The sequence below is a fragment of the Aotus nancymaae genome, unplaced genomic scaffold, assembly GCF_030222135.1.
Source record: "Aotus nancymaae isolate 86718 unplaced genomic scaffold, 86718_ANA_hifiasm-v0.15.2.pri h1tg000032l_0, whole genome shotgun sequence".
NCBI lineage: Eukaryota > Metazoa > Chordata > Mammalia > Primates > Aotidae > Aotus > Aotus nancymaae.
Window position 1 is genome coordinate 31,122,234 of NW_026988445.1, and position 27,996 is coordinate 31,150,229.

The 27,996-nt window shown below is 55.3% G+C and overlaps 2 protein-coding genes and 1 long non-coding RNA gene across 9 annotated transcripts in view; 2 read left to right on the forward strand and 1 right to left on the reverse strand.

Moving 5' to 3' along the window:
• Positions 1-1,805, forward strand: part of TRIM17 (tripartite motif containing 17) — a 27,430-nt gene extending 25,625 nt beyond the window's left edge. The window contains 4 exon segments of the mRNA XM_012472721.3: positions 352-374; positions 442-545; positions 951-1,025; positions 1,028-1,805. Of these exon segments, the coding sequence (XP_012328144.1) occupies positions 352-374; positions 442-545; positions 951-1,025; positions 1,028-1,506 (681 nt within the window). The 3' untranslated portion in view covers positions 1,507-1,805.
• LOC105731110 (uncharacterized) overlaps positions 1-2,581 on the reverse strand; it is a 5,685-nt gene extending 3,104 nt beyond the window's left edge. For 2 of the 7 annotated variants that reach the window (XR_010345124.1, XR_010345127.1), the window contains exons 1-2: positions 2,180-2,343; positions 52-1,838 (exon numbers count right to left, since the gene is read on the reverse strand). This is a non-coding gene — a long non-coding RNA (uncharacterized LOC105731110). Of the gene's footprint in view, positions 1-51; positions 1,839-2,139; positions 2,344-2,554 lie in introns of those variants that run through there. The other 5 variants (XR_010345128.1, XR_010345125.1, XR_010345129.1 and 2 more) reach the window with 5 other exon arrangements.
• A 442-nt stretch (positions 2,582-3,023) lies between these two features.
• On the forward strand, positions 3,024-27,895 carry TRIM11 (tripartite motif containing 11). The gene is made up of 6 exons (XM_012472718.3): positions 3,024-3,692; positions 9,071-9,166; positions 9,802-10,032; positions 13,980-14,002; positions 14,100-14,200; positions 16,124-27,895. Exons 1-6 carry the CDS (start codon positions 3,285-3,287, stop codon positions 16,669-16,671), a joined length of 1,407 nt encoding a protein of 468 aa, XP_012328141.1. The 5' UTR covers positions 3,024-3,284; the 3' UTR covers positions 16,672-27,895.
• The last annotated feature ends 101 nt before the right edge of the window (positions 27,896-27,996 follow it).

A 27,996-nucleotide genomic window follows, 5' to 3' on the forward strand; every position in this document is an offset into this window, starting at 1 on the left:
CCTTCCCAAACTGCACCCCCACCCCATTCCTGCTGGGTGGGCTGCACCCACCTGAAATGGGACAGAAGGGTCAGTGTCGAGTGGCCACTTGCCCAGAAGGGCTCCCTCTGCCTCTGCTGAGCCAAAGGACCTCAGTCTGACCGTGGGCTTCGCTGAGGCACTGGGGGCTATGGTGGGAGTGGGAGCCCAGGCAATGGTGACAGCTCAGGAGTGCTGTGAGGTCATCTGCAGGAAGAAATGCCCAGGGGACAGGATGGGTCTTGCCCTAAGACATGGACAAGAAGGGGGCGGGGACACTGAGGTGAGCCGGGAGCTTGGCCCACTCCCTGCCTCCATCCTTGTCTTTTGTAGGACATGAAGGAACCCCTGAGCAGGTATGTGGTCCCTGCAGGTGGGGGCGGCGGCAGCGGCGGGGGGACAGTAAGACTGTGCCCACTGGAGGAAGAGCAGCGTGAGTGTGCAGTGCCCAGAGGTCGCCCTCCCAGCCGGACCCAGGACTGTGTGCAGCGTTCCCGGACAGATTGAAGTGCTCAGACGCTTCCTAGGTAAGTGGGCACCCAGGGCCGGGACCCCTCACCCAGGATCTCTTGGCAACACGCCACTGTACCCCCCAGCCTTGGAAGCCACCAATGGGGGGTCTGCAAGCGCACTGCCTGTTGACGGTCATGGGTTATTCACTGTGGCCTCGAAGGGCAGCGTTACTGGGGGTTTTAATTTGTGGGCTGAAGCTTGAGAGACCCCTCCACCTGGGTCCTGGTTCCTCATCGTCCCCAGTACCCACACACATTTAGGGCGTGGGAGCATCAAGTAACCCCAGATTCATGGCAGGAGAGACCTCTAGGGAGTTAGGGGACCATTTGGCCACATGCACTGCTAGGGCCCGGGCGCTCCCACCTTTGACCCTGAACACCCCGCACCTCTCATCTCTCTGCCGCTACACCCATCTGCAGAGGACGTGGTGCCGGACCCCACCTCCGCATACCCCTACCTCCTCCTGTACGAGGGCCGCCAGAGGTGCTACCTGGGCTCTCACCAGAGGAAAGTGGCTTCTGCAGCAAAGACAGATTCCTGGCTTACCCCTGTGCTGTGGGCCAGGCGACCTTCTCCTCGGGGAGGCACTACTGGGAGATGGGCATGAACATCACGGGGGACGCACTGTGGGCCCTGGGTGTATGCAGAGACGACGTGAGCCGGAAAGACAGGGTCGCCAAGTGCCCCGAAAACAGCTTCTGGGTGGTGCAGCTGTCCAAGGCGACCAAGTACTTGCCTGCCATGTCCACCCCCACCCCCACCCCTGTCATGCAGACGAAACCTCCCAGCCACATGGGTGTCTTCCTGGACTTCGAGGCCGCGGAGGTGTCGTTCTACAGTGTGAGCGATGGGTCCCACCTGCACACCTACTCCCAGGCCGCCTTCCTGGGCCCCCTGCAGCCTTTCTTCTGCCTGGGGGAGCCGAAGTCTGGTCAGATGGTCATCTCCACAGTGACCATGTCGGTGAAGGAATAGACACCAGGCCAGGGGACTCTGGCAGTGCCCCCAGCTCTGCAGAAGGTGGGGGCCTTCTGCTCACTGCAGGCCACCTGCCAGGGTTCTCTGGCATCACGCTGGCAGCCATTAGCCACGCAGGGGGGTTCTCAAAGTCTATAACCATTATTAAAACCGTCAAACATTAAGAGGCTGTATTGCCAGAAGCTTCCTAGAGGAAACTTGAAAGCCCCCGCATTCTGAGTGGACTGACTGCTAAATCCATACCTGCACAGCAGGAACACGTGCCCCCACCCTCACTTCGGAATGACACGAATCCGTGGCTCGCGGGCCCCGCAGCGGTTTAGGTTACTCTGTCAAAGAAGCAGAAATACCCTATGCATCCTATTGCAGGGTGGGGGGTGGTGGTGGTTAGCTGCTCTGCCAGGGATGGTCCCAGGCTGCCCGCGGAAATGTCCTATGCATCCTATTGGGTCCTTCGAAGGGGGAAAATGCGAAAGGCCGAACCCCTAAAAAGCCTCAGAGCTGCCCACCCCCATCCCGTTCGACCCCCAAAGTTGCACACGAGCAGGTGCAAAATCCCAAAGAGGTTAGGATTTATCTAGGGGCCTCCTTTCCACAGCGCCCCTCCCTTTTCCAAGGACCCCCACCCACCCCTGCAGCCTCAAGAACTTTAACAGCCCGAGTCAGTCACCAGCGCGGCAGAATTCCGGAGTCAGCGCACTCCTACCCCGACCAAGCCGGAGTCTGCGCCGCGGGCTGCCGTGAACAACGCGCCATTTCGGAGCGGTCCCCGCAGGGAGAATGTGCGCCTCTTGCAGAGCTGGGCCTGGAGGGACAGTCCGGTCCCATCCCCCAACTCCGGTGATTCTGACCTTGGCCTGCCGAGGCCGTGTGGGCCGGGCCTTCCCGAGGATGCCCGCCCTGGGACGCACGGGCCGAGGGGTGAGGACGCACGCGGGGTAGGCCGTGGGGCAACCCACTCAGGCTGCGGGTTCCCTGAGTCCCTGAAGTTGCTACCGTGTGCCCGGCCCTCTGCTCATCCCTCCGAGCCTCGTCCCTGCCTCACCTCTTCCCGGTAACCCATTCCGTGCGCCCCGCCCTCCCCCCCGCGCCCCGCCCCCTGCCCCGCCCCTCCCCCGCCCTCATCCCTCCCCTGCGCCCCGCCCCCGCCCTCATCCCCCCTGCGCCCCGCCCCCTGCCCTCATCCCTCCTCTGCGCCCCGCCCCCTGCCCTCGTCCCTCCCCTGCGCCCCGCCCTCTTCCCTCATTCCTCCCCTGCGCCCCGCCCCTGCTCCCATCCCCCCTGCCCCCATCCTCCCCTGCGCTTCACTCCTCCCTAGGGCCACGGTAGACTGCGCCACACCAACTCGAGCGGCGGGGACGCCGGGTCAGTGAGTGAATGCTCTCCAATTCCGTCCCGCCCGCAGGCCGCGTGACAGGCAGCGACCAATCGGAGGCAAAAGCGCGTTCTTCCAAAAAAAAAAAAAAAAAAAAAAAAAAAACCACCCAGTCGCTTCCTGCTTCCGCCTCGGCTCCGGCTCCTCTCCTGCTTCCGCCTCGGCTCCGGCTCCTCTTCCTGCCGGCGTCCCGGAGCCCTACGTCCCGCGTTCCCCGAGCGCCCGGAGCTTCCGCGCCCAGCGCTTCCCAAGCCCAATATCGTGCGCCCCGGAGTCCCCGCGCCTCGGAGTCCGAGCCCCGCCCCGGAGTGCCCGCGCCCGCGCCCCCGCAGCCGGATCCCCCGCGTCTCCCCGCCGCCGCCCCGCGGACAGTACCGCGTTCCTCCGCTCGGCCCGCGCCATGGCCGCCCCCGACCTGTCCACCAACCTCCAGGAGGAGGCCACCTGCGCCATCTGCCTCGACTACTTCACGGACCCGGTGATGACCGACTGCGGTCACAACTTCTGCCGCGAGTGCATCCGGCGCTGCTGGGGCCAGCCCGAGGGCCCGTACGCGTGCCCCGAGTGCCGCGAGCTGTCCCCGCAGAGGAACCTGCGGCCCAACCGCCCGCTCGCCAAGATGGCCGAGATGGCGCGGCGCCTGCACCCGCCGTCGCCCGTCCCGCAGGGCGTGTGTCCCGCGCACCGCGAGCCCCTGGCCGCCTTCTGCGGGGACGAGCTGCGCCTGCTGTGCGCGGCCTGCGAGCGCTCGGGGGAGCACTGGGCGCACCGGGTGCGGCCGCTGCAGGACGCGGCCGACGACCTCAAGGTGCGCCCGGGCGGGGGCAGCGAGCAGGGGCGTCGGGGAGCCGGGAGCTGGGGAGGCCTGGGTGGGTAGGGGGATTGGGGGGCTGCTCCAGGCCTAATCTGTCTCTGTCTAGGACGGGGAGCTCAAGATGCAGCCTGCCCTGGGCCTATGAAGGCGGTGTCGCGCAGGGTGGCTGTGGGAGCTCATGACAGCCTGTTTCAAGCAGGTCCCTTGGGGCCATAGCCGCCAGTGGGACCCTGCTGTCGGGGGTGAGGGGCGTACCTTCCGTAGATAGAGGCTAAGGGAAGGTGGTGGCGTGGAGGCAAGGCAAATGTGAGCGTGCACTATGTGGGCGTACACTGTGTGAGCGTGCACTGTGAGCGTGCACGATGTGGGTATACACTACGTGAGCGTGCACTGTGAGCGTGCACTATGTGGGTGTACACTACGTGAGCGTGCACTATGGGTGTACACTATGAGCGTGCACTGTCGGCGTGCACTATGTGGGTGTACACGATGTGAGCGTGCACTGTGAGCATGCACTATGTGGGTGTACACTACATGAGCGTACACTATGTGGGTGTACACTACGTGAGCGTGCACTGTGAGCGTACACTATGTGAGCGTGCACTATGGGTTTATACGATGTGAGCGTGCATTATGGGCGTACACTGAGCGTACACTATGTGGGTGTACACTATGAGCGTGCACTGAGCATGCACTATGTGGGTGTACACTACGTGAGCATGCACTATGGGTGTACACTGTGAGCGTGCACTATGGGCGTACACTGAGCGTACACTATGTGGGTGTACACGATGTGAGCGTGCACTATGTGGGTGTACACTGTGAGCGTGCACTATGTGTGTACACTATGAGTGTGCACTGTGAGCGTGCACTATGTGGGTGTACACGATGTGAGCGTGCACTGTGAGCATGCACTATGTGGGTGTACACTGTGAGCGTGCATTATGGGCGTACACTGAGCGTACACTATGGGTGTACACTGAGCGTACACTATGTGGGTGTACACTACGTGAGCGTGCACTATGGGTGTACACTATGAGCGTGCACTGTGAGCGTACACTATGTGGGTGTACACTGTGAGCGTGCATTATGGGCGTACACTGAGCGTACACTGTGGGTGTACACTGAGCATGCACTATGTGGGTGTACACTACGTGAGCGTGCACTATGGGTGTACACTATGAGCGTGCACTATGTGGGTGTACACGATGTGAGCGTGCACTGTGAGCATGCACTATGTGGGTGTACACTGAGCGTGCACTATGGGCGTACACTGAGCGTACACTATGTGGGTGTACACGATGTGAGCGTGCACTATGTGGGTGTACACTGTGAGCGTGCACTATGGGCGTACACTGAGCGTACACTATGTGGGTGTACACTATGTGAGCGTGCACTATGGGCGTGCACTGAGCGTGCACTATGTGGGCGTACACTATGTGAGCGTGCACTGTGAGTGTACGCTATGTAAGCATGCACTGTGGGCCTACACTGTGAGCATGCACTCTTGAGTGTACACTATGTGGGCATGCACTCAGCGTGCACTATGTGAGCATGCACTGTGAGCGTACACTGTGGGCATGCACTGTGGGCGTGCACTCTGAGTGTACACTATGAGCGTACACTATGTGGGCATGCACTCTGAGCGTACACTGAGCGTACACTGTGGGTGTGCACTCAGCGTGTACTATGTGAGCTACACTATGTGAGCGTACACTGAGTGTGCACTATGTGAGCATACACTATGTGGGCGTGCACTCTGAGCGTACACTGTGGGCGTGCACTCTGAGCGTGCACTATGTGAGCTACACTGTGGGCATGCACTTTGTGCGCATGCGCTGTGAGCGTGCACTATGTGGGCGTACACTGGCCAGGAAGGGGCCGGGATCAGAGGAAAGTGGGAGAACCTCAGAGGTGGCGGCTGGGCAGGATGAGTGGGGCAGTCATCTCCTCTTTCACCTCCCCTCTAGGCCACCCTGCCTTTCTGGGTGGGGTACTGGGAGCTGTCTCTGCTATCTGAGATGCCAGGGCCCAGCCCGCCTTCTCTCTCCTTGTCTTGTTGCTTAAAACCCAAACAAACCCGGAGCTTCAGGGCCTGGGGCACACACTCCCCTGCCCTCCCTCCTGCTGTCATCTTCCTTGCTGACCTGCTGTGCTGTGCTCCTGGGAGCCCAGGTGTGGGGCAGATGGCAGCATCTTTGGAGCTTCCTTGATTGTACCTTGTATGTGGCATCACGGTCACCTGTGTATGCCAGACTAGCAGTTAAGCCAGTGTTAGAATCAGTACTGAGTCAGTCTGTCCCTGTCACAGAGCAAATTTGTGGGACACTAGAATAAATCTGAATCTGTCCCCTTCTACTCTGGATTTTAGCAGAAAAGTGGCTTAGAGCCATATCCCTGGGCTTCTCTAGACACTGATTCCTGTGGGTTTTGTTTTATCTGTGCAGGAATGTCTACACCTCAGACATTTTAGCCCAGCAGGATTCCCCTCCTGACACTGATTACCCTGATGGGTGCAGAGTGCGCCCAGTAGCTCTACAGTTGACCCGATGAAGTTTCTCGGGATAACACTTAGCCCTTTCTTTTGTGGGTGAAGAAAAAATTTTTCCTCTACCCTGTTAGGTTCAGTGGCTGGGGGCTGCAAATTAAACTGGCATAAGACAGATCAACAGGAAGAGAAAGCATACAGTTTTATTAATATTTTAAGTTTCATTGCACAAGAAAAGAAGCAAAGAAGAGCCCTTAGATTCTGGGCGTTATATTTGTACCATTTCAGCAAAGGACTGTAAATTGTGGAGAAGTGACTAGACACAGAAAAAGGAGATTGGGCTTCTAGGGCCGATAAACAGTGGGAAAGTGACTGGGAAATAGATGGGAAGAAGCAACAGAAGCCAATGGTCCTTGTAGTAAGGTCTGTTTAGCAGACTCGTCTCCCGGGATTAGAGTGCCCTCCTCTTCCTGGTAGAGGGGTTGCCTTTCTCATGGAGAATGAATACCCTGCTTTTAGGCAGACAGGACTACAGAGAGCTCTTCTGTGCTGCTTTTACTCGGAATCATCCTCATACCACAGCGGCATACTGGGGGATGACACGTCGTGTCCTCTCCGCTGCGTTCGGGCCTGTGTGATGTTAACCGCAGCAAACGGCTTTTACCTCCTCTGTGGCCCTAGAAGCTCCATCCTCCCCATCAGGCTGTGTGCCCACTGCCAGAGCTGGGGCCCACGAGCTCCATGACAAGTTTACTCCTTGCCTGGCGCTGACCTGCAGTCATGACAGCTGAACAAGCCCCAGAATGGGTTGCCCCCAGGTGGTAAACAGGAAAGTCCCAGCAAGTTCCAGTTTCAGGGAGCAGCACATGGGAAAGAGAACATGGCCCCCGTTCTCTCTGGGTTTGTGTTTCAGGTGGTACTTGTGGGGGCAGGGGTTTGCCACAGGAAGGAGGAGGCTGGGGAAGAGCCCAGGCCCACACCAAGCCCCAGCATCTCAGTTCTGACTACACGCAGGGTAAGAGGCTTCCGTTCTCATCTGGCAAGAGACACAAAGACATGTGTACTGGAAATGCAAGATCTTTGCCATGCTGGGTGCATTGTGCTGCTTTACAGCCCATTCCATCTGTTCAAATGCTGTTTGTAACCTTAGTGTTGAAACCTGAAAATGTTGGCTGGGCGCAGCGGCTCACGCCTGTAATCCCAGCACTTTGGGAGGCTGAGGCGAGCGGATCACCTGAGGTCAGGAGTTCAAGACAACCCTGGCCAACATGGCAAAAACCCGTCTCAACTAAAAATACAAAAATTAGCTGGATGTGGTGATGGGCACCTGTAATCCCAGCTACTTGGGAGGCTGAGGCAGGAGAATCGCTTGAATTCAGTAAGTGGAGGTTGCAGTGAGCTGAGATTGTGCCGCTGTACTCCAACCTGAGGGACAGAGCGAGACTCTATATCAAAAAAAAAAAAAAAAGAAAACAAAATATCAGAGGGACTAAAGCATGGAGGGAGAAGTTGAGAGGCGCTGGGCCAAGTGTTTGAGGTGGGGTTGGGCTACAGGGGCCAGGCCTGAGTTTTCTGTGGCAGACTGCAGCAGTGAGGAGGGAGGCCTGGGGACAGGGACCCCCATCTGGGGTTCCTGTAGCTCCTGGGGAGCGGAGCCCAGGCAGAGACAACAAGCAGCTGGACATGTTGTTGGTGCTCCAGAGGTGCCAGGCAGTCTCCTCGAATCCGCAAATCGCGAGGTCGGGTGTAGAACCAAAGTGAGCACCCGGAGCCGGCAGCTGAGCTCACGTCCTGGCCCTGCTACCTGGGCAGACTTCTGGACCCTCCCAGCACCTCTGTCCTTCCATAGCATGGATAGAGAGGTGATAGCCAAGCCTCGGGGTAGCCGAGGAGCCAAGAGGTGTGGCCAGCACAAGGCCCGTTGCTGATGAGGCGGTCGGATGGGGATGGGGTGGAAGTGAACAGGCCGTTCTAGGAGTGGGTGCCGCGGGCTTGTGTGTAGGATTCTCACTGCTTCCCGGTATGCACGGCTTGGAGAACCGTGGGAATGAGAATTGAGGACCGAGAAAGCAGAATGCAAGTGCACCCGGCCGGGGGCTTATTACAGTGACAGCGGGTGAAGCTGAAAATGCACCAGGTCCCGAGTGGCTCGGAGGAAAGATGGGGCGGGCAGCCGGGCGTCTGTCCACGCCGACTGTCCTGCCAAAACACCGTGGCTCGCACGTGGCAGATGTGTCCTACCTGCGCCTCTGGAGGCTGGAAGTCCAAGATCAAGTCCTTCAGGTTCAGTGTGTGATGAGGGCGCCTTCTCACTGTGGCTTCAGTGGTGAAAGCGGTGAGGGTTCCTTTATAAGAACACTGATTCCATCGAGGTGGCTCTGCCCTCCTGATCTAATCACCTCCCAAAGGCCCTGCCTCCTATGTCATCTCCCCAGAGGTTGGGATTTCAACCTGTGAATTTGGCAGGGGCAGAATTTTTGGACCCCAGCTTAGGCTTGGGCCAGGCCCTTGTGTGAGCTGGCAGGTGAGGAGGAAGAGGAGGAAGAGGCACCGGCTTGGGGGCAGACGTGATGGGCAGCCAGAGCCCCTGAGGCAGGTTTGCAAAGTGGGAAGAGGCCTGGGGTAGGGTGGCAAGATCAAGAACTAGAAAGACGCCCCATATGAGAAAAAGGAAAGAATGCGGCCGGCCGGGGCTGTCAGCCTCTGGCAAGACGTGGTCCTGCCCACCCACCACGAGGGCACACACTCATTGGAGGACATCGAGCTTACTCATGCTCCGGGCGGATTTCCCTTTGTCCCCATTGTCTCTGAGGAGGAACTTGGGACGGGGGTCAGGTGTGCCCAGGGACTGGGGTCTCATGGCCCCGCCTGGCCTCTCCTGCAGGTGAAGCTGGAGAAGTCGCTGGAGCACCTCCGGAAGCAGATGCAGGACGCGCTGCTGTTCCAAGCCCAGGCGGATGAGACCTGCGCCTTGTGGCAGGCAGGTTCCGGGGCTCCCAGGGCCCGGGTGGCGGGGCAGGGGATGAGGGTCCTGCACGAGGGGCCCCGGGGGCGATGCTGGCCGGGCACACTTGCCCTCAGCGCCCCATGACCAGTTACTGCTTCAGCCTGGCTTCACCGAGCCCACTGAGGACTGGGCCTGCCCCGTGTGCCCCTGTCCTGCCGGCCTCGGGTGGGCATGGGCTACCACACCCCAAGGGCCCCACCCTGTGGTCCCAGTGTGCTTGAGTGGCAACTCTGAGGTGGACCTGGAGGTGAATTTGGAGGCTTTGAGTGATTAGGCAGTAGATGGTGGGATTCAGCCATCCCTAGGAGTAGATGGTAGATTTGGGGTCTGGGCAGCCCCAGGGGAGAATTTGGAGGTCAGGAGGGACCCTGATGGTAGATTCGGGGTCCAGCTGGCCCCAGGTATAGATACAGGGTTCTACCAAGGCAGGGGCTGGGTTTGGAAGTTGAGGAGGACTAGATGGTTTGGGGTCTTAGAGTTGGGGTCTGGCAGGTTTCAGCTTGTGGTAAAATAGGGTTTGACTGTCCCTGAGTGGTGGATTTGGGGTTTGGGAGGTGCCACAGGTGGGCTTGGGGTCTGGCCTTAGCTGTCCTCTCTGGACCCTGCAGAAGATGGTGGAGAGCCAGCGGCAGAACGTACTGGGGGAGTTCGAGCGTCTTCGCCGCTTGCTGGCCGAGGAGGAGCAGCAGCTGCTGCAGAGGCTGGAGGAGGAGGAGCTGGAGGTGCTGCCCCGTCTGCGGGAGGGTGCGGCCCGCCTGGGCCAGCAGAGCACTCACCTGGCCGAGCTCATCGCCGAGCTCGAGGGCCGCTGCCGGCTGCCTGCGCTGGGCCTGCTGCAGGTGAGCTGGGCCTGGCCCTGCCGGAGGAGCGAGAACCACGGGGGTGGAGGTTGTCTGAGTGGAGACGGGAATGGCCTGGCTGGATGTGCCCAGCTCTTGCCTTTGAAACGCTGAGTCAGCAGCAGGACAGACGTCTCACCCATCCCACCCCCAAAACCCATGTGCTGAGAAAGGTTTTCCTCTGTAGACATACACAGGTGGCATCTCTTAAGTGCTCACATAAGGTCACGCCATCTCAGCCTGACAGCGGTCGCTGCTCCCTGTGGGCACAGCCGAGAGTGGGTGTGTGCTCGCCAGCCCGCCTGGGGCAGGATGCACAAGCTAGTGCTGCTGACCCCACTTCCCACGGGCTCTGACCTGCCCTCCCTGCCTGGGACCAGCTGGGGCCTCCCACAGGCGTCCCCAGCAGGAAGTCCTCGCCCTTCTCTCTGTCCCCATCGCACACCCCATGCATCTCCATCACGAGGGGTCTCATCCTCCTCTGCTTCTGGGAGACTCCTTCCCCACGCGGGGCTCCACTCACCGGGCCGGTCCTCCTGGGCCTGGGCCTCCCTAGGTGCGGCCCCAAACCAGAACCAGCAGATGCCCTGCCCTCTGGCCTGGCATCAGCTTTCCCCGCTCGGCAAGTGTGCTCTGAGGGCACTACCGTGCTGAGAGGCCCCGTGTGGGCTGGGGGTGTCTGCTGTCGCCCTCCTGTGGGGTTCAACCAGACATTTGTCCCACAAAACGGAGAACGTGTTCCGCATCCAGCATGTGTAGACCCAAGGGGCCCGAAGATTCCCAGGGAAACTGGGGCCCTGGGCAGTTCCTGTTCCTCCAGAGGAGAGAGGCCGTGTGAGTGAATTCGGCCACTGCTGGGGCAGGGCTGCCGGACCCAGGTGGAGCCCACAACGCTGCAGATGTGGCTGGGCAGCTTTGCACAGGAGGTTACCCGCCGCCAGCCTCTGGGCGAGCAGAACGTCAGACCAGGCTCCTGGCTTCGTTCGTGATTTCTGTTGAGAGCTGTTTTCTGTATGTTTTTGTGTTTTAATTATTTTGTGGATTTAAGGGGTGCGAGTGCAGCCGGAGCGTCACTGTCACCTGAAGCTGCACGCCGTGCCCAGGCAGCTCCCCACATCCCTCCTCCCGGGGGGCCAGAGCGTCACCGTCACCTGAAGCTGCGTGCCATGCCCAGGCAGCTCCCCACCTCCCAGGGTGCAGCGTCTGCCCTCCACTCCACGTGCACCCACTTGGACATTAACTGGCTTTGAGCCTGGGAAGAGGGAGGGACGCTCGGCCAGTGTCTGTGGGAAGACTGAGTAATAAGGAGAGGGTCCCGTGGTCCGTAGATCGCGGGGCGGGGACATACCCAGGGGACTGCGGAGGCGCCGTCAGGGAGGCAGGGAGAGCAGGTGTTGGAGAAGCTAGGGAGGGTTTAGAGGAAGGAATTGACCTGGAAACGGGGACCCACAGAGTTTCCGTGAGGAGGGATTTGGGCTCTCGGCTGCAACGTTGTGGCATGTGGGTGGGTCTTGGGTCTCACGCCTGCCTGCATTCACCTTGCTGAGCGGCCTGCCTGTCCATGCCTTGGCCAAGCTCCCTGCCCAGGTTCAGCCTGGCTACAAGGCTTCAGGAGGTCCCACCTGTCCCCCCAGCCTGCAGGCCTAGAGCTGCCCTGGCGTGTGCGGTGGGGTCCCCACATAGGGGTCACAGGAGAGTGGCCCCAGGGCTCTGTGTTGGCGTGGGCTGTGCACCGGTCTGAGAGGGAGAGGAGGGGTGGGTTTGCACCCTTTGCCACCGGTTGGGTTGGGGGGCCCGGCCCGCATTGCCAGCACCCAGGCCCGCTGGACAAGGCTTGCACCTTGGAGGAAAGGGCTTGAGTGGCTCCCGGAGTCCGCGTGCTGGGGCCCGGGCTGCTGTGGACACTGGGTCCTGGCTTGCGGCAGGCCTTGCTTGTAGCCGCGGAGTGGTTTTCGTCAGTGCTGTGCAGAAACCGTCCCCCTCCTGGAGGCCAAGGTTGTCCTCCACCCCCACGCCCCTCTCCTGCCGCCCTGCCCCCAGCCTTGTGACAGCCACCGCCTGTTTCCAGATGACCCCAGGATGGGCCCCGCCAGGTAGAATAGCCAAGGTGGCACTGCTCCCAGCTGGCTTGCTCACTGTAGTGCCAGCTACTCGGCAGTGGCCATCCACCGCTGCCCTGTGCGCACCCCTCCCGTGTCCTGCACACTCTCCGTGTCTACCAGCAAACTCTCCTTGGGCTTCAGAACTCTACCGAGAGTCTCCTCTTTATTCATTTATTTATGAATTATTTATTGAGACGGGGTCTCATTCTGTCGCCCAGACTGGAGTACAGTGGCATGATTATGACCTGCTGCAGCCTCAGCATCCTGGGTGCCAGCGACCCTCCCACCTCAGCCTCCTGAGTAGCTGGGACCCGGGTTCAAGCTGTTCTTCTGCCTCAGTCCTCCGAGTAGCGGGGACTACAGCCACGCACCACCAAGTCCAGCTAATTTAAAACAATTGTTTTAGAGATGGGGTTTCATCATGTTGGTCAGCCTGGTCTTGAACTCCTGGACTCAAGTGATCCGCCTGCCTCCGCCTCCAAAAGTGCTGGCCTGCTTGGTGAAACCCCATCTCTACTACAAAAACAAAAATTAGCCAGATGCGGTGGTACGCACCTGTGGTCCCAGCTACTCGGGAGGCTGAGGCAGAAGAATCACTTGAACCCGGGCGGCAGAGGTTGCAATGAGCTGAGATCGCGCCACTGCACTCCAGCCTGGTGACAGAGTGAGACTCTATCTCAAAATAATAATAATAATAATAAAATAGAATAAAATTTTTTGGGGGCCTAGAGTGTGTTGTTCTCAACACACTGCTGCAGACAGAATTAGCTACTCGTATGTGTGGAAATCTTCCTTTGCCCTTTCTCCTGTATGCGAGGAAACCTTGTCTGGGCGTGTGTCTTACTCACCTCTGCACCCGGCCTGGTAGCTGGCACAGCGTGTGTCCGAATGAACAGGATGTGGGGTCATCTGTGTGACAGTGGGTTAAATCCCTGCAGTGCACTGAAGACTTGTAAGAGACACAAGACCGTGCCTCCCGGGAGCCGATGTTCCATTTCCTGGGTGTGTCGGGCCAGCCCCGGCTGCCACCTGGACTGCCACCAGCCGGGGGCCTCCCCAGCTGAGACTGATTATCTCCCAGTCCTGGATGCTGGAAAGCTGAGGTCAAGGCCGGTTCCTCCTGGGGCCTCTCCTGGGCCTGTATCCTCACAGGGTCGGCCCTCTGTGGGTGTCTGTGCCCCAGCCACCCCTTCTTATGAAACCTAAGTTCTGTGGGATTGCAGACACCCCGATGGCCTCATTTTACTATCATTTCCTCTTTAAAGGCCGTTTTTCCCAATGGTCTAGTTCTGAGGTCCCAAAGTTTCCAGCTTCAACATTTGGTGGGGTGGATACAACTCGGGCCCTAACACAGAGTCAGATGCTGTCACGGATCAGGGAGTGACGCGGGAAGGAGGCAGCCTGGGCGTAGGGCAGGGCAGGGAACCCGCAGGCCCGGCGGAGCTGGCAGAGGGAGCAGTGCAGCCGCGGGGCTGGGCTCCGGCTGGGGTGGAGGCGCCTCTAGCTAGCTGGAGGCTGGGATGCGTGCCTGTCCTGCCTTGGCATCCGGGGTGCCCCTTGGGGCTCTGGGTAGTGAGCTAACAGCCAGATGCCCTGCGTCCAAGTGTCAGGCAGAAGTGGGGCTTGGTCCGCAGGGCTGGGCTGCGCCTGTTGGTGATAGCCTCCTGGCACATGTGCCCAAGCCTCCTCCAGCATTCCTGGGACTCAGCCTTGCTGCGGGTGGTTTCTGGCCCCCGTGTGTGTTTTTTGATGCCTGAGGCTCAAACGTGGGGCTCCTGGGGCGGGGCTGGGCTCCGGGAGCAGCTGATGGTCACTGACACCATGTGTGTGTTTCTTCCCACATAGGACGTCAAGGATGCTCTGCGCAGGTACGAGCCCAGCCTCTCGAGGGCGGCGGGGTGGGAGGGAGTGAGGTGCGGGCCTGGCTGTTGGCCATGGGGATAACACCTGGGCTGTCCCCTCTAGGGTCCAGGATGTGAAGCTGCAGCCCCCAGAAGTTGTGCCCATGGAGCTGAGGACCGTGTGCAGGGTCCCGGGACTGGTAGAGACACTGCGGAGGTTTCGAGGTGGGTGCTGAGGCCCCAGGTTGGGAGACGACTCCAGGAGGGGATCCCCCAAGCAGCCAGCCACGTGTTCTGTGCCTGCCGCTGCAGCTCCAGACTCACAGTGTCGTGGTGGTGGCTTGTTGGGAGAACGTCCTCGGCTCATACTTCTGGCTTCAGTTGTGTGAGTGTTTTGACACCCAACGGTTCTTCAACTTCCTGGGCACTAAGTGGGTACCCAAGGCTTCCGTTCCGCATTGAACGGGATTGCCGATGCTGGCACTACAGGAGTTACTGCAGAGCCTGCAGATCAAGGGCTCCATCCCACGGGACCGCCCGCTTGAGATGCCCGTCACAGCTTCCCGGGGCTGCCCCTCCGCAGGCGTGAGCATCGGCCAGCACAGCCCTCGGAACCTGGGAGGGCACTTGACTTGCCGTCGTGGGTTTGTTGGAAGGACAGCACTCGGGAAGCGGCGCAGAGCCTCCCAGCACCTCCGTGTGTTCACCAGCCCGGAAGCTCCCAGAGCCCCAAGAGCTGTTTAGGTGTCTTCATGGACGGTCCATGGCAGGGTTAGGATTGATTAAATAATTGTCATTGGTGATGGGGCTAAAGCTCAGGCCCCTTTCCCCTTCCTGAGGTCAGGGGCTGGGGCTCAGTGAGGGCTCAGCGTTCCCACCCTCTACTCATAGGATTGGTCCTTCTGGTGGCTGGCCCTCTGCTGGGCTCTCTCGGGTCCCCACCTCAGCCACTGTAGTGGCGTCGACTCCTCAGGTGTGATGGAAAGGGGCATCTTACGATAACACGAGGCGCTCCTGTCACTCAGGAAATTCCCAGGGTTCTGTGAGCTCCGTGCCAGGAATTGGGGACAAAACTCAAATCTGTTTCTTGTATCCCAGTTGCCCAGAGGAAGTCCTGTCCTCAGCCCTTGCTGGCGTCGGGAGCCTGTCGTGGGAGCTGTGTGCAGGCCTCCAGAGTTGGAGAGACCTGAAATCTGGGCGTGGTCAGGGTTGGACAGCCACCCTAATTCACGGCCTTCATTTGGGGATTGAAAGAAAGAACGGGCTGGGTGCAGCGGCTCACACCTGTAATCCCAGCCTTTGAGAGGCTTACGCGGGAGGATTGCTTGAGGCCGGCAGTTCAAGACCAGCCTAGGAAACAGCAAGACTCCCATGTCTACAAACAAAAACTAAGAAACGAGCCGGCCATGGTGGCACACGCCTGTAATCCCAGCACCTGGGGAGGCTAGGCAGGAGGATCGTTGGAGCGCAGGAGGTCAAGGCGGCGGTGAGCCATGATTTCACCACTGCACTGCAGCCTGGGGTCACAGAGCAAGACCCTGCCTCTTTATAAAAAAAAAAAACTAAAAACTAAACAAAATAAAGCAACCGGCCGGGTGCAGTGGCTCACACCTGTAATCCCAGCACTTCGGGGGCTGAGGCTGAGACTAGCAGATCACCTGAGGTTGGGAGTTCGAGACTAGCCTGACCAAAGTGGAGAAACCCCATATCTACTAAAAATATACAAAATTAGCCGGGCGTGGTAGCGCATGCCTGTAATCCCAGCTACTTGGGAGGCTGAGACAGGAGAATTGCCTGAACCCTGGAGGTGGAGGTTGTGGTGAGCCGAGATCGCGCCATTGCACTCCAGCCTGGGCAACAAGAGCAAAACTCCATCTCAAAAAAAAAAGAAGCAACCAAGATTTCCTCTTGATCTGAAGGCAAAACATGGGCCAATTGCAACTGGACGTGGTTAGGTGGGTTTTTTTCTGGGGAGGGGTGTCCGCCTGGAGAGTAAGTTACTCCAGGAAGTCGTGAGGCTACAGGACCCTGGGGCAGACAGCCAAAGCCATCTGGCTGGGAGGATCCTACCCACACACCCAGGACCCGGGCAGGTGGCCCCAGCTTGCCCATGGCTGTGCCTGGCTGACCTTGGGCCTCTCTCTGCAGGGGACGTGACCTTGGACCCGGACACCGCCAACCCTGAGCTGGTCCTGTCTGAAGACGGGCGGAGCGTGCAGCGCGGGGACGTGCGCCAGGCCTTGCCGGACAGCCCGGAGCGCTTCGACCCTGGCCCCTGCGTGCTGGGCCGGGAGCGCTTCACCTCGGGCCGCCACTACTGGGAGGTGGAGGTGGGGGACCGCAGCAGCTGGGCCCTGGGCGTGTGCAGGGAGAATGTGAACCGGAAGGAGAAGGGTGAGCTGTCCGCGGGCAACGGCTTCTGGATCCTGGTCTTCCTGGGGAGCTACTACAACTCCCCCGAACGGGCCTTGGCTCCACTCCGGGACCCGCCCAAGCGCGTGGGGATCTTCCTGGACTATGAGGCTGGACATCTGTCCTTCTACAGCGCCACCGACGGGTCGCTGCTGTTCATCTTCCCCGAGACCCCCTTCTCGGGGACTCTGCGGCCCCTCTTCTCGCCCCTGTCCAGCAGCCCGACCCCGATGACCATCTGCCGGCCAAAAGGTGGGTCTGGGGATGCCCTGACTCCCCAGTGACTCCTGGTGGAGTCCCGTTGCCTCTCCTGCCCTCCAGGCTACGGCGTGTTCTGGCCACTTGGGGGACCTGGGAGGAGGGAATGTGTCCTTTGAGTAAGAGGAGGAACTCCTAGTGCCTTTCTGAGCCCGCGTGGGAGAACCCCAATTCTAGCGCTCCCGGAAACCGTGAGAGGGTGTGGGGCAGACTCGCCCTCCCCGGAAGACCCTTCCCGCCACTTAGTGCCAACAGCCCTCACCAAAGCTGAGAACCCATGGCCCCGGCGGCTCTGGCCTGTGGTTCCAGAAGCTGCAAAAGCTCCCCCAGAGCTTGCAGAATCCAGGGTCCACCTCAGCTGCACAGTTCCTGCAGCCTGGCCAACCCCCAAAAGTCCTGTGCACTCCACCTCTGAAGATGCTGGGGGAGGCAGCTGGGATGGGAGCCGGCCATGCCTGTCTGTGGCCCCACAGTGGTTGAGAGCCCGTCAGTCCTGGGTGGGGCTGCTTCAGAACAATTAGGGGCAGCCCTAATAAGGTCTTCAGAGAGATGGTGGGAGGAGCCAGTGAGGACAGGAACCCAGAGTAGATATCCCAGGATAAAGGGGCTTCTGGGAGGTACCTGTCCAGCAGGTATGCGGGCCTGGGGGAGAGAGCAGAGCCAGAAATGTCATCTGCAGGCCCACGTCATGACTTGAAGCTTTCATGGGCCTGTCGCCATTGGGTTTTGCCCTTGCAAAGGCTCCCCTGGTCTGCGGTGGCCCCTGAGGACCCAGGGTCCCAGCTGCTGCTTTTGGATAATGCACTTCTGGCCACCAGCCTCGTAGTCCCCTTTCCCTGGGAGGAGCAGGAGGGACCCAGAGTCCGGAGCATACAGAAGCAGCCAGGAGCCGGGTTTCCTGTTGGGTTCGGGATTTCTCTGTCCTCAACGGTACTGCTCTGCTCCTCGTTACCTGTCTGCTTTATTTATCGTTGGCATTCCCACGTTAAATAAACTGGCTGTTGTCTGCAAGTCATCCTGCCGGTGCCTGCTTAGCCTAGGACAATAGCGGGTGCCCCACTGTGCCCAGCAGAGGTCAGGGCCCCGGGGAGGCTGGTGATGGGGCAGGTGGGAAGCTCGGGCAGAGTGGGAGCCGGGACAGGCAGCCGCTTCCCACGCCCGGGCACTGAGGAGTCACAGATGGGCTCTTTGCTTTCTTTGCACAATATACATGTTCTGGCTGGGCACGGTGGCTCACGCCTGTGATCCTAGCACTCTGGGAGGCAGAGGTGGGTAGATCACCTGAGGTCAGGCGTTCAAGACCAGCCTGCCCAACATGGTGAAACCCCATCTCTACCAAAAATAGAAAAATTTAGCCGGGCGTGGTGGCGGGTGCCTGCTATCCCAGCTACTCAGGAGGCTGAGGCAGGAGAATCACTTGAACCTGGGAGGCAGAGGTTGCAGTGAGCCAAGATCACGCTCCACCAGCCTGGGTGACGAGTGAAAATCTCAAAAAAAAATGTGTGTGTGTGCGTGTGTGTGCACACACACGTTTCTTATGTGGAGCTATTGCAGGAATTTTTTTTGAGATGACCTGGTAAATGTTTCCTGTGCTCCATCGTGCTTTAGTGAGTATAGTCTCCCGAATGCAGTTGACTGAATATTTAGGTCCCCACAACATATGTTGAAATCCTCACTGCAAGTTCATGTTATGAGGACGTGGGGCTTTGGGGATGTAATTAGGTCATGAGTGAGATCAGACCCTCGTCAGTGGGGCCAGCTCTGGGCGTCTGTGCGGTACTGAGGGACGGTGTTCTCTTTCCGGGTCCACAAGGGGGCGTAGTTTTAAGGGCAAGAACCTCCCAGCACCAGGCTCCCTTCCCGTCTCTCCATCTGGAAGATTTAATGGTCTTTATTTTAATTTTCGAGGGCGTGGGAAGAATCAAAAATCAATCACTCCAGCGGAAGTTCTAAGGAACTCCTTCATTGGCCAGGGGTCTTGGAGAAGGTGGGGGTTCCTCCCAGGTTAAAAGTCCCCTTCCTCTCTCTGTCTCTCTCGTGAAAGCTTTCTCTCTTCCTCTCCTTTTTCTCTTTCTCCGCCTAAATAAATCACTTTCTGCAAACACTTTGGGGTTCGGTATTTAGGAGCACTGCACTGTGGTCTCTTCTCTCATTCTTGAGAGCACGAGGGACCAAGAACCTTGGAGAAATGTCCTCTCGGGAGCCGAGGGCTCCCCGAACCCCTGAACCCCAGCCGTACATTGCCCATGCACCAACCGGCATGGTCTAAAGACAGAGTCGTCATTCAGGCCATGTGTCCATGTCCTCTGCATCCGCCGGGCCCACCCGACAGTAGCTGGCCACCCTTGGAATGCCCACAGTGTCCTGAGAGCTGGGTGCAGGGCACCCAGCCCCACCTGCGCAGCACCCAACCATTCCAGTGCCTAACTCACCCCACACCACCCCATCTTGCCCTCTCCCACCACATGCTCCTGTGCACCCAATGCCCCTGCAACTTAGACCCCCCCAGGGCCCACGGGCGCCTGAGCCCTAGATCCCCTTACTCCCTTGGTGGCCATGGAGCCCAGTGCCTCTGGTCCCCCCACACCCATGCCCCGTGCACTCCGGGCACCCAGAGAGGCCCCTCACGCCCCGTTTGCTTTCTTCCCTCCCACGTCCTCAGCTGTCCTAGGTGCCCCATGTTCACTGGGGCAACCCTGGCGTCTGGGGGAGGTGGTGCAGAGCCACTCGTGAGCCTGGCGCTCCGTCCCTGCTGTACCCCAGGCCCCTGCACTCGCCCTGCCCTCCCCAGCCCAGATTTGCCTCCCCCGACCACCCTGACTTTTTGTAACAATTTTTTTTTGAGACACGGTTTTGCTCTTATTGCCAAGGCTGGAGTGCAATGGCATGATCTTGGCTCACCGCAACCTCTGCCTCCCGGGTTCAAGCAATTCTCCTGCCTAAGCCTCCTGAGTAGCTGGGATTACAGGTGCACACCACCACACCTAGCTAATTTTTGTATTTTTAGTAGAGATGAGGTTTCACCATGTTGGTCAAGCTGGTCTGGAACTCCTGACCTCGTGATCTGCCTGCCTTGGCCTCTCAAAGTGCTGGGATTACAGGCGTGAGCCCCCGCGCCCAGCAACAATTTAATTCTGGTATAGTTTTTCACACAGTGAAATTCAGCAATTTCAAGTGTACAATGGTTTTTACCAAATCCACCATCACCATGATTCAATTTCAGGACATTTTCATCAACTCAAAAAGATGCCTCTGGCCTACTTCTAGTCTGCTAATATGTTTGATCAAAATTTGAACAAAAACTGATCTTTTCAAAAAACAACTTTTTTTTTTTTTTTTTTTTTTTTTTGAGATGGAGTCTAACTCTGTCACTGAGGCTGGGGTGCAGTGGCATGATCTCAGCTCACCGCAACCTCTGTCTCCCAGGTTCAAGTGATTTTCTGCCTCAGCCTCCTGAGTAGCTGGGACTACAGGCATGTGCCACCACACCCGGCTAATTTGTGTATTTTTAGTAGAGATGGGGTTTCACCATGTTGGCTAGGCTGGTCTTGAACTTCTGACCTCGTGATCCACCCGCCTCAGCCTCTCAAAATGCTGGGAGTGCAGGTGTGAGCCACCGCACCCGGCCACAACTTTTTATTTTCTTTAATCTCCATTATTTTAATGTTTTTTATTTCAATAATTTCCACCTTCCTCTTCATTGTTTTCTTTTTTTGAGTTTAGTTTACTCTTGGTTTTTTTTTTGAGATAGCCTCTCCTGCTGTTGCCCAGGCTGGAGTGCAGGGGTGCCATCTCAGCTCACTGCAAGTAGTCTCAGTGTGTGGGCTCAAGCAGTCTTCCCACCTCAGCCTCCTGAGTAGCTAGGACCACAGGTGTGCACCACCACGCCCAGCTAGTTTTTAAATTTTTTGTAGAGACAAGGTCTTCCCGTGTTGCCCAGGCTGGTCTCAAATTCCTGGACTCAAGTAACCCTCCCTTCTCAGCCTCCCCAAAATGTTGGCATTACAGGTGTGAGCCACTGTGCCCAGACTCTATCTTTTTGTGTGAAACAAGGTCTCTTTCTGTTATCTGGGCTAGAGTCTTGTGGCAGGATCATAGCTCACTGCAGCGTCGATCTGCTGGGTTCAAGCAATCCTCCCACCTCAGCCTCCCAAAGCACTGGGATTACAGGCGCAAGCCACTGCGCCCAGCCTTTTCCTGCTTTTTGTTTTTCTTTTTTCTTTTTTGAGACGGAGTCTTGCTCTGTCCCCCAGGCTGGAGTGCAGTGGTGTGATCTCTGCTCACTACAACCTCTGCCTCTTGGGTTCAAGCGATTCTCCTGCCTTAGCCTCCTGAGTAGCTGGGATTACAGGCGCATGCCACCATGCCCGGCCAGCTTTTGTATTTTTAGTAAAGACAGATTTCACCATGTTGGTCAGGCTGGTCTTGAACTCCTGACCTCATGATCCGCCTGCCACAGCCTCCCAAAATGCTGGGATTACAGGTGTGAGCCACTGCCTTCTTAAAATTGGTCTCTGCCTTCTTAAAATTGAAGCTTAGGTTACTGGTTTCTGAACTTTCTTCTTTTCTATTTATTTATTTTTGAGATGGAGTCTCACTCTTGTCGCCCAGGTTGGAGTGCAGCGGCGCAATCTCAGCTCACTGCAACCTTGCTTCTTGGGTTCAAGTGATGCTCCTGCCTCAGCCTCCCATGTAGCTGGGGTTACAGGCGTGTACCACCACACCTGGCTAATTTTTGTATTTTTTGTATTTTTAGTAGAGACTGGGTTTTGCCACGTTGGCTAGCCTGGTCTCGAACTCCTGACCTCAGGTGATCCACCCACCTCAGGCTTCAAAGTGTTGGGATTACAGGCATGAGCCAACATGCTCAACCCTTTCTTCTTAAATTTTTCTATTTCTTTCTTTCTTTCTTCTTCTTCTTTTTTTTTTTTTTTGAGACAGAGTTTTGCTCTTGTCACCCAGGCTGGAGTGCAATGGCACAGTCTCTGCTCACTGTAACCTCTGACTCCCAGGTTCAAGCAATTCTCTTGCCTCAGCCTCCCGAGCAGCTGAGATTACAGATGCCTGCCACCATGCCCAGCTATTTTTGTGTTTTTAGTAGAGATGGGGTTTTACTATGTTGGCCAGGCTGGTCTCCAACCCCTGACCTCATGTGATCCACCCATCTCAGCCTCCCTAAGTGCTGGGATTACAGGCGTGAGCCTCCCAGCCTCTTTTCTAAAGCAGGAATTTATGGCTATACGTTTCCCTTTAGGCACGACTTTAGCTGCATCCTTGACTTGCATTTTTCATTTCCATTTGGCCGAAGTACTTCCTAATTGTGTGTGGGATTTCTTCTTTGACACACAGTTTAAAGTGCATTGATTAATTTTCAAATATTTGTAAATGTTCCAAGTTTCCTTCTACTGTTTGCTTTCATTAAACTCCATTTTGGAAACGTTCTTTGTGTGGCTTCAGCTGAGACCAGTTTTACAGCCTGGCGATTGCCAGTGCCTTGGCTCCACGTGTGCTGTGAGAACATGCGTTCTGCTGGTGTCCAGGGGAGGGTTCTGTCCATGACTGTACCCACGGAGCTTGATTTATGGAGATGACTGAATGCAGCATGGCGGAGAGCCTAATGTTATTGAAAGAAGAATTTATGGCCAGGCGCAGTGGCTCACGCCTGTAATTCCAGCACTTTGGGAGGCCGAGGCAGGCAGATCACTTGAGGCCAGGAGTTTGAGACCAGCCTGACCAACATGGTGAAACCCTATCTCTACTAAAAATACAAAAAATTAACCTGGCATGGTGTCGCATGCCTGTAATCTCAGCTACTCGAGAGGCAGGAAAATCGCTTGGACCTGGGAGGCAGGTTGCAGTGAGCCGATATCGCACCCCTCACTCAGTCTAGGTGAAAAATCAAGATGCTGTCTCAAAAAAGAAGAAAGAATTTATCTCTTATGTTTCCCAAGAGAAGGAGCATGTCAGGGAACCAGGGCCACACGAGGGGGACGTAAAGGAGCAAGGGCGACCCTGGGCCGGAGCCTTTGATGGGATTTCTGTGGGAAAGACAAGGCAGGACAGGGTAACACTTAGGACTGGTGACTGTCTATCATTCTGGCAGGCTTTGGGAACAGAGGCTGTCGCTAGCTGCGGGGTGCCTGGCCCTGGGTTAACTTAGGCATACTGGCCAGGGCTGAGGGCTTGTTAAAGGAGCTTGTTGGGGTGTGAGCTCTGGATTGGTTAGTCTAGAGGTTAAAGATGTGGTTCTGGGCAAGCCCTCCGCTGTCTCTGAGAAACGCCTGCCCTGGGAGAAAGGGGCTGTCTTTCCTGGGCCATCTTGGCCACACTTTCAGAGCAACAAAAATATAGAAAATAAAATATAGGCCGGGCGCGGTGGCTCACATCTGTAATCCCAGCACTTTGGGAGGCCGAGGCAGGCGGATCACGAGGTCAAGATATCGAGACCATCCTAGCCAACATGGTGAAACCCTGTCTCTACTAAAAATACAAAAATTAGCTGGGCGTGGTGGCATGTGCCTGTGGTCCCAGCTACTCGGGAGGCTGAGGCAGAGAATCACTTGAACCTAGGAGGCAGAGGTTGCGGTGAGTCGAGATTGCACCACTGCACTCCAGCCTGGTGACAGAGCAAGACTCCGCCTCAAAAAAGGAAAAAAATAAAATAAAATATATAGTGAATAAAATTGGCACTGTGATGACATGTTGCCAAACAGACAAATCTAGAATCTTAGAACACACAGTTGGGGCCAGGCATGATGGCTCACACCGGTAACTCCAGCACACTGGGAGGCTGAGGTAGGCGGATTGCTTGGGCCCAGGAGTTCGAGATCAGCCTGGCCAACATAGAAATCCTGTCTCTATGAAATACAAAACATTAGCCAGGCATGGTGGCATGTGCCTGGAATCCCAGCTACTAGAGAGACTAAGGCAGGAGAATCGCTTGAACCCGGAGGCGGAGGTTGCAGTGAGCCGAGTCCATGCCACCGCACTCCAGCCTGGGTGACAGGAGCGAAACTGCGTCTCAAAAAAAAAGAAAACAGAACATTTATAGGTGTCAGTTTCACTGAATTGTCTGATAGTGTTTTGCAACTCTTCTATATTCTTGCTCATTTTTTCTAGTTATTTTGTTCATTATTGAGGAAGTGCTGTTGGAATCATTAACCATTATTGTCGAATTGTCCATTTTTCCCTTTAGTTCTGACAGCTTTTGCCTCTTGGATTGTGAGACTCTGTAGTCAGGTGTGTGCTTGTTTGTGAGGCAATTCCAATCTTCTTAAATGTATTAAGACTTGTTTGTGGCCCAGCGTGGTCTTGAGAATGCTCCCTACGTCCTTGAGAAGAGTGCGTCTCCTGCTGTCGTCAGGTGGAATATTTGTACGTGTCTTTGGTAATAATTGGCGTCTAATGTTCAAGTTTTCAGTTTCCTTATTGATCTTCTGTCTGGTTGTTCTATTCGTTACTGAACGTGGGTATCGGAATCGCTTACTATTCTCCTGGTGTTATTTCTTCCTTTAGTTCCGTTCGTGTTTGCTCTGCTGTTAGGTGGGAAAATGCCATTTGGCATTTCTTGTAAAGAAGGTCTGTTGGCGATGAACTCCCTCGGCTTTTGTCTGAGAAAGTCTTCATCCTGCCTTTGTTTTAAAATGAAAGCTTTGCAGGAATAAGATTCTTGGTTAGCAGTTCTTCCTTCAGCGCTTTGAAAATACCATCCCGCTGTCTTTTGGCCTGCAAGGTTTCTGCTGAGAAGCCCCCGATATTGCGATTGGAGCTCCCATGTTTGTCACTTTCCTCATGCTGCTTTCAAAATTCCCTCTTTGTCTTTGACTTTGACAATCTGATCATCACCTGTCTTACCGTAGACTTCTCTGGTTTAGCATACTGGGGGCCGTTTAGACTTCGCAAATGTAGGTGTTCATTTGCCTCCCCAGACTTGGGGAGTTTTAAGGTTTTATTTATTTCTTTTTTTTTTTTTTAGGGCAGTATTTCTTTAAGCATTCTGCCCCTTTCTGTCTCTGTTCTAGGATTCCCTTAGGCTTTCTTTATTCCTGTTTAATTTTTCATTTTTTTTTTTTTTTTTTGAGACGGAGTTTCACTCTTGTTCCCCAGGCTGGAGTGCAGTGGTACCATTTGGGCTCACTGCAACCTCCGCCTCCTGGGTTCTAGCGATTCTCCAGCCTCAGCCTCCAGAGTAGCTGCGATTACAGGTGCCTGCCACCGCTCCAGGCTAATTTTCCTTTTTTTTTTTTTAGTAGAGATGAGGTTTCACCATGTTGACCACGCTGGTCTTGAACTCCTGATCTCAGGCGATCCTCCCACCTCGGCTTCCCACAAGTGTTGAAATTACAGGCGTGAGCCGTGAGCCCGGCCCTCTTGAGTCCTTTTTATTACTATTATTATTATTATTTTTGGCTCCTCTAACCGGATAATTTTAAATGAGCTGTCTTGGAGTTTGCTGACTTTTCTGCTTGCTGAGGTCTGCTCTTGAATCCCTCTAGCCCTTTTCCGTCCACTCACTGTATTCTTTAGCTGAATTCCTGTGTCATTCATTTTTAGATCCCACAAATTTTGACATAAGTGTTTTCATTCTCATTCAGTCTCCCTGGTCATTGCTTCTCTGACTCGTGGATTACCTGGAAGTGGATTATTTATGTCAAACACTTGAAGATTTTCCAGACATATTTGTTTACTGCTTTTCTTTTCTTTCTTTTTTTTTTTTTTTGAGATGGAGTTTCGCTCTTGTTACCCAGGCTGGAGTGCAATGGCGAGATCTCAGCTCACCACAACCTCCGCCTCCTGGGTTCAAGCAATTCTCCTGCCTCAACCTCCCGAGTAGCTGGGACCACAGGTGCGTGCCACCGTGCCCAGCTAATTTTTGTATTTTTAGTAGAGACGGGGTTTCCCCATGTTGACAAGGATGGTCTCGATCTCTTGACCTCATGATCCACCCGCCTCAGCCTCCCAAAATGCTGGGATTATAGGCATGAGCCACCACGCCCGGCCATGCTTTTCAATTTAATTCTGTTATGGACAGAGAATATATTCTAAATTATGTAACTGCCTTAAATGTATGCATGTATCTATCTATCTTTGTACATCTACATATCTGTCTTCTGTATCTCTGTATATCTATCATGTCTATCCTATTACATCCACCTGTCATCTAACTCTGCCTCTGTCTTCTCTCTATACTTAGCTCTTCTATCTGTAATATTTTATACCCATCTATCTATATCTCTATCTGTGTCCTCCTATCTCTATCAATCCATTTATCTATACCTGTAGATATCTATCTTCTGTATCTATTTTTCCATATATCTTTGTCTCGACCTCTATCATCCGTCTGTCTTCTAGATCTCTATCATAGCTGTCCATCTGTCATTTCTATATTTACCTGCCTCTGTCTGTATCTGTATATCTCTATCATATATTCATATCTGTGTATATATATCTACCTGTTTTATCTCTTAGCCCAGTTGCCCAAGGTGCCAGTATCCTTATCTGCATGCGAGCATGAACATCTGTGTTGAAGACACATCAGCCTTTCACTATAGGATGCAGGGTCTGGAGATCAGCCTGCATTTGTTTCTAAGGTACCATATGGTAGCAAAAGATGTGCACAGTATGATTTCAAAAACTTACATTTTTAATTTAATGTTCTGTGTTCTATAGTAATCTCCTTTTCATGTTAGCAAAGGAAACCTATGGATCAGAATAAATAATTTCCCCAACATTGACCTAAGGCATTCCTAGAGCTGGGGAAATAAATGAATGTCCTTTGCTGCCAGCCTCCCTCCTTCCTCCTCCGGCTGCCTCTAAAATTAATTATGAGTTTGGTTGTCCCATTTCATGGAGAAATTATTTAGGATGTTTTCTAAAATGTCCAAGTGGCTAGCTATACCTGGCTGTTTATTCTTTGATTGACAGTGAGTATTTAATTGTTTACTGTGAGTATTTAATTGTTTAGTGGCCAGGAAATGTGGACTGTATGACCCCCACTTAGAGGATTTTGACCCAATGCCTGGTTGTTTATGTGGACAGCCTCTGGGTATCTGAGTCGTGTGGACCCTTCATACCTACGCATCTTCCTGTCACATAAGTGTTCCCAGTGATACCATCAGTAGTTACAGAAGTTGGTTTATTTTTATACGTCTGACCTATTCATTTCTTTTTCTATTTTTTTTTTTTTTGAGACGGAGTCTCGCTCTGTCACCCAGGCTGGAGTGCAGCAGTGCAATCTCTGCTCACTACCACCTTTGCCTCCTGGGTTCAAGTGATTCTCCTGCCTCAACCTCGCAAGTAGCTGGGAATACAGGTACCTGCCACCACGCCCGGCTAATTTTTGTATTTTTAGTAGAGACAGGGCTTCACTGTGTTGGCCGGGCTGGTCTCAATCTCCTGACCTAGTTGTCTGCCCACCTTGGCCTCCCAGTGTGCTGGGATTTCAAGTGAGAGCCACCATGATTTCTAAACACAGTGTATTAAAATCTTCTGCTATGATTATCAGTGCACCGATTATCAAGTTTGCCTTTATTTCCATAGCTTTCTGTTTCCTAGATACTAGGTTATTGTGATGTTATATATACATACTGGTTTTCACCCACAGTTACTAGCTCATAACTTCTAAAATCCTTGGGATCACCAAAGTGGTTCTTTTTTTTTTTTTTTGAGACAGAGTCTGGCTCTGTTGCCCAGGCTGGAGTGCAGTGGCGCGATCTCGGCTCACCGTAACCTCTGCCTCCCGGGTTCAAGCGATTCTCCTGCCTCAGCTCTCCCAGCAGCTGGGATTACAGGCATGCGCCACCACGCCCGGCTCATTTTTATATTTTTAGTAGAGACGGGGTTTTGCCATATCGGCCAGGCTGGTCTCGAACTCCTGACCTCAGGTGATCCACTCACCTCGACCTCCCAAAGTGCTGGGATTACAGGTGTGAGCCACCGCGCCTGGCCGAGAATGGGCTTTAATGAGGACGATTTTCAGTCTTGCAAGATGAAGTGGTCTGGAGATGAACGATGGTGACGGTCGTGCCACGTGAACACAGTTAACAAAACAGAAGTGTACCCTTGACCTTGGTCAACCTGAGTGACTCCACACCCTGCAAACCCCTCCCAGCTTTCAAAAAAACGCCCTCAACTGTAACTTCCCACTGCCCACCACAAACCTATCAAACCAACTCCTATCCCCACCCTTCAACACACCCTTTTCGGCCTCAGCCCACCTGCACCAGGGAATAAACAGTCGTGTTGCTCACACGAAGCCTGTCTGGGGTCTCCTCATTCAAAGCGCAAGTTTTAACAGGATCTTTCAGCCACGAGGACATGAAGCTGGCCGATGAAATGACAACATGACACGG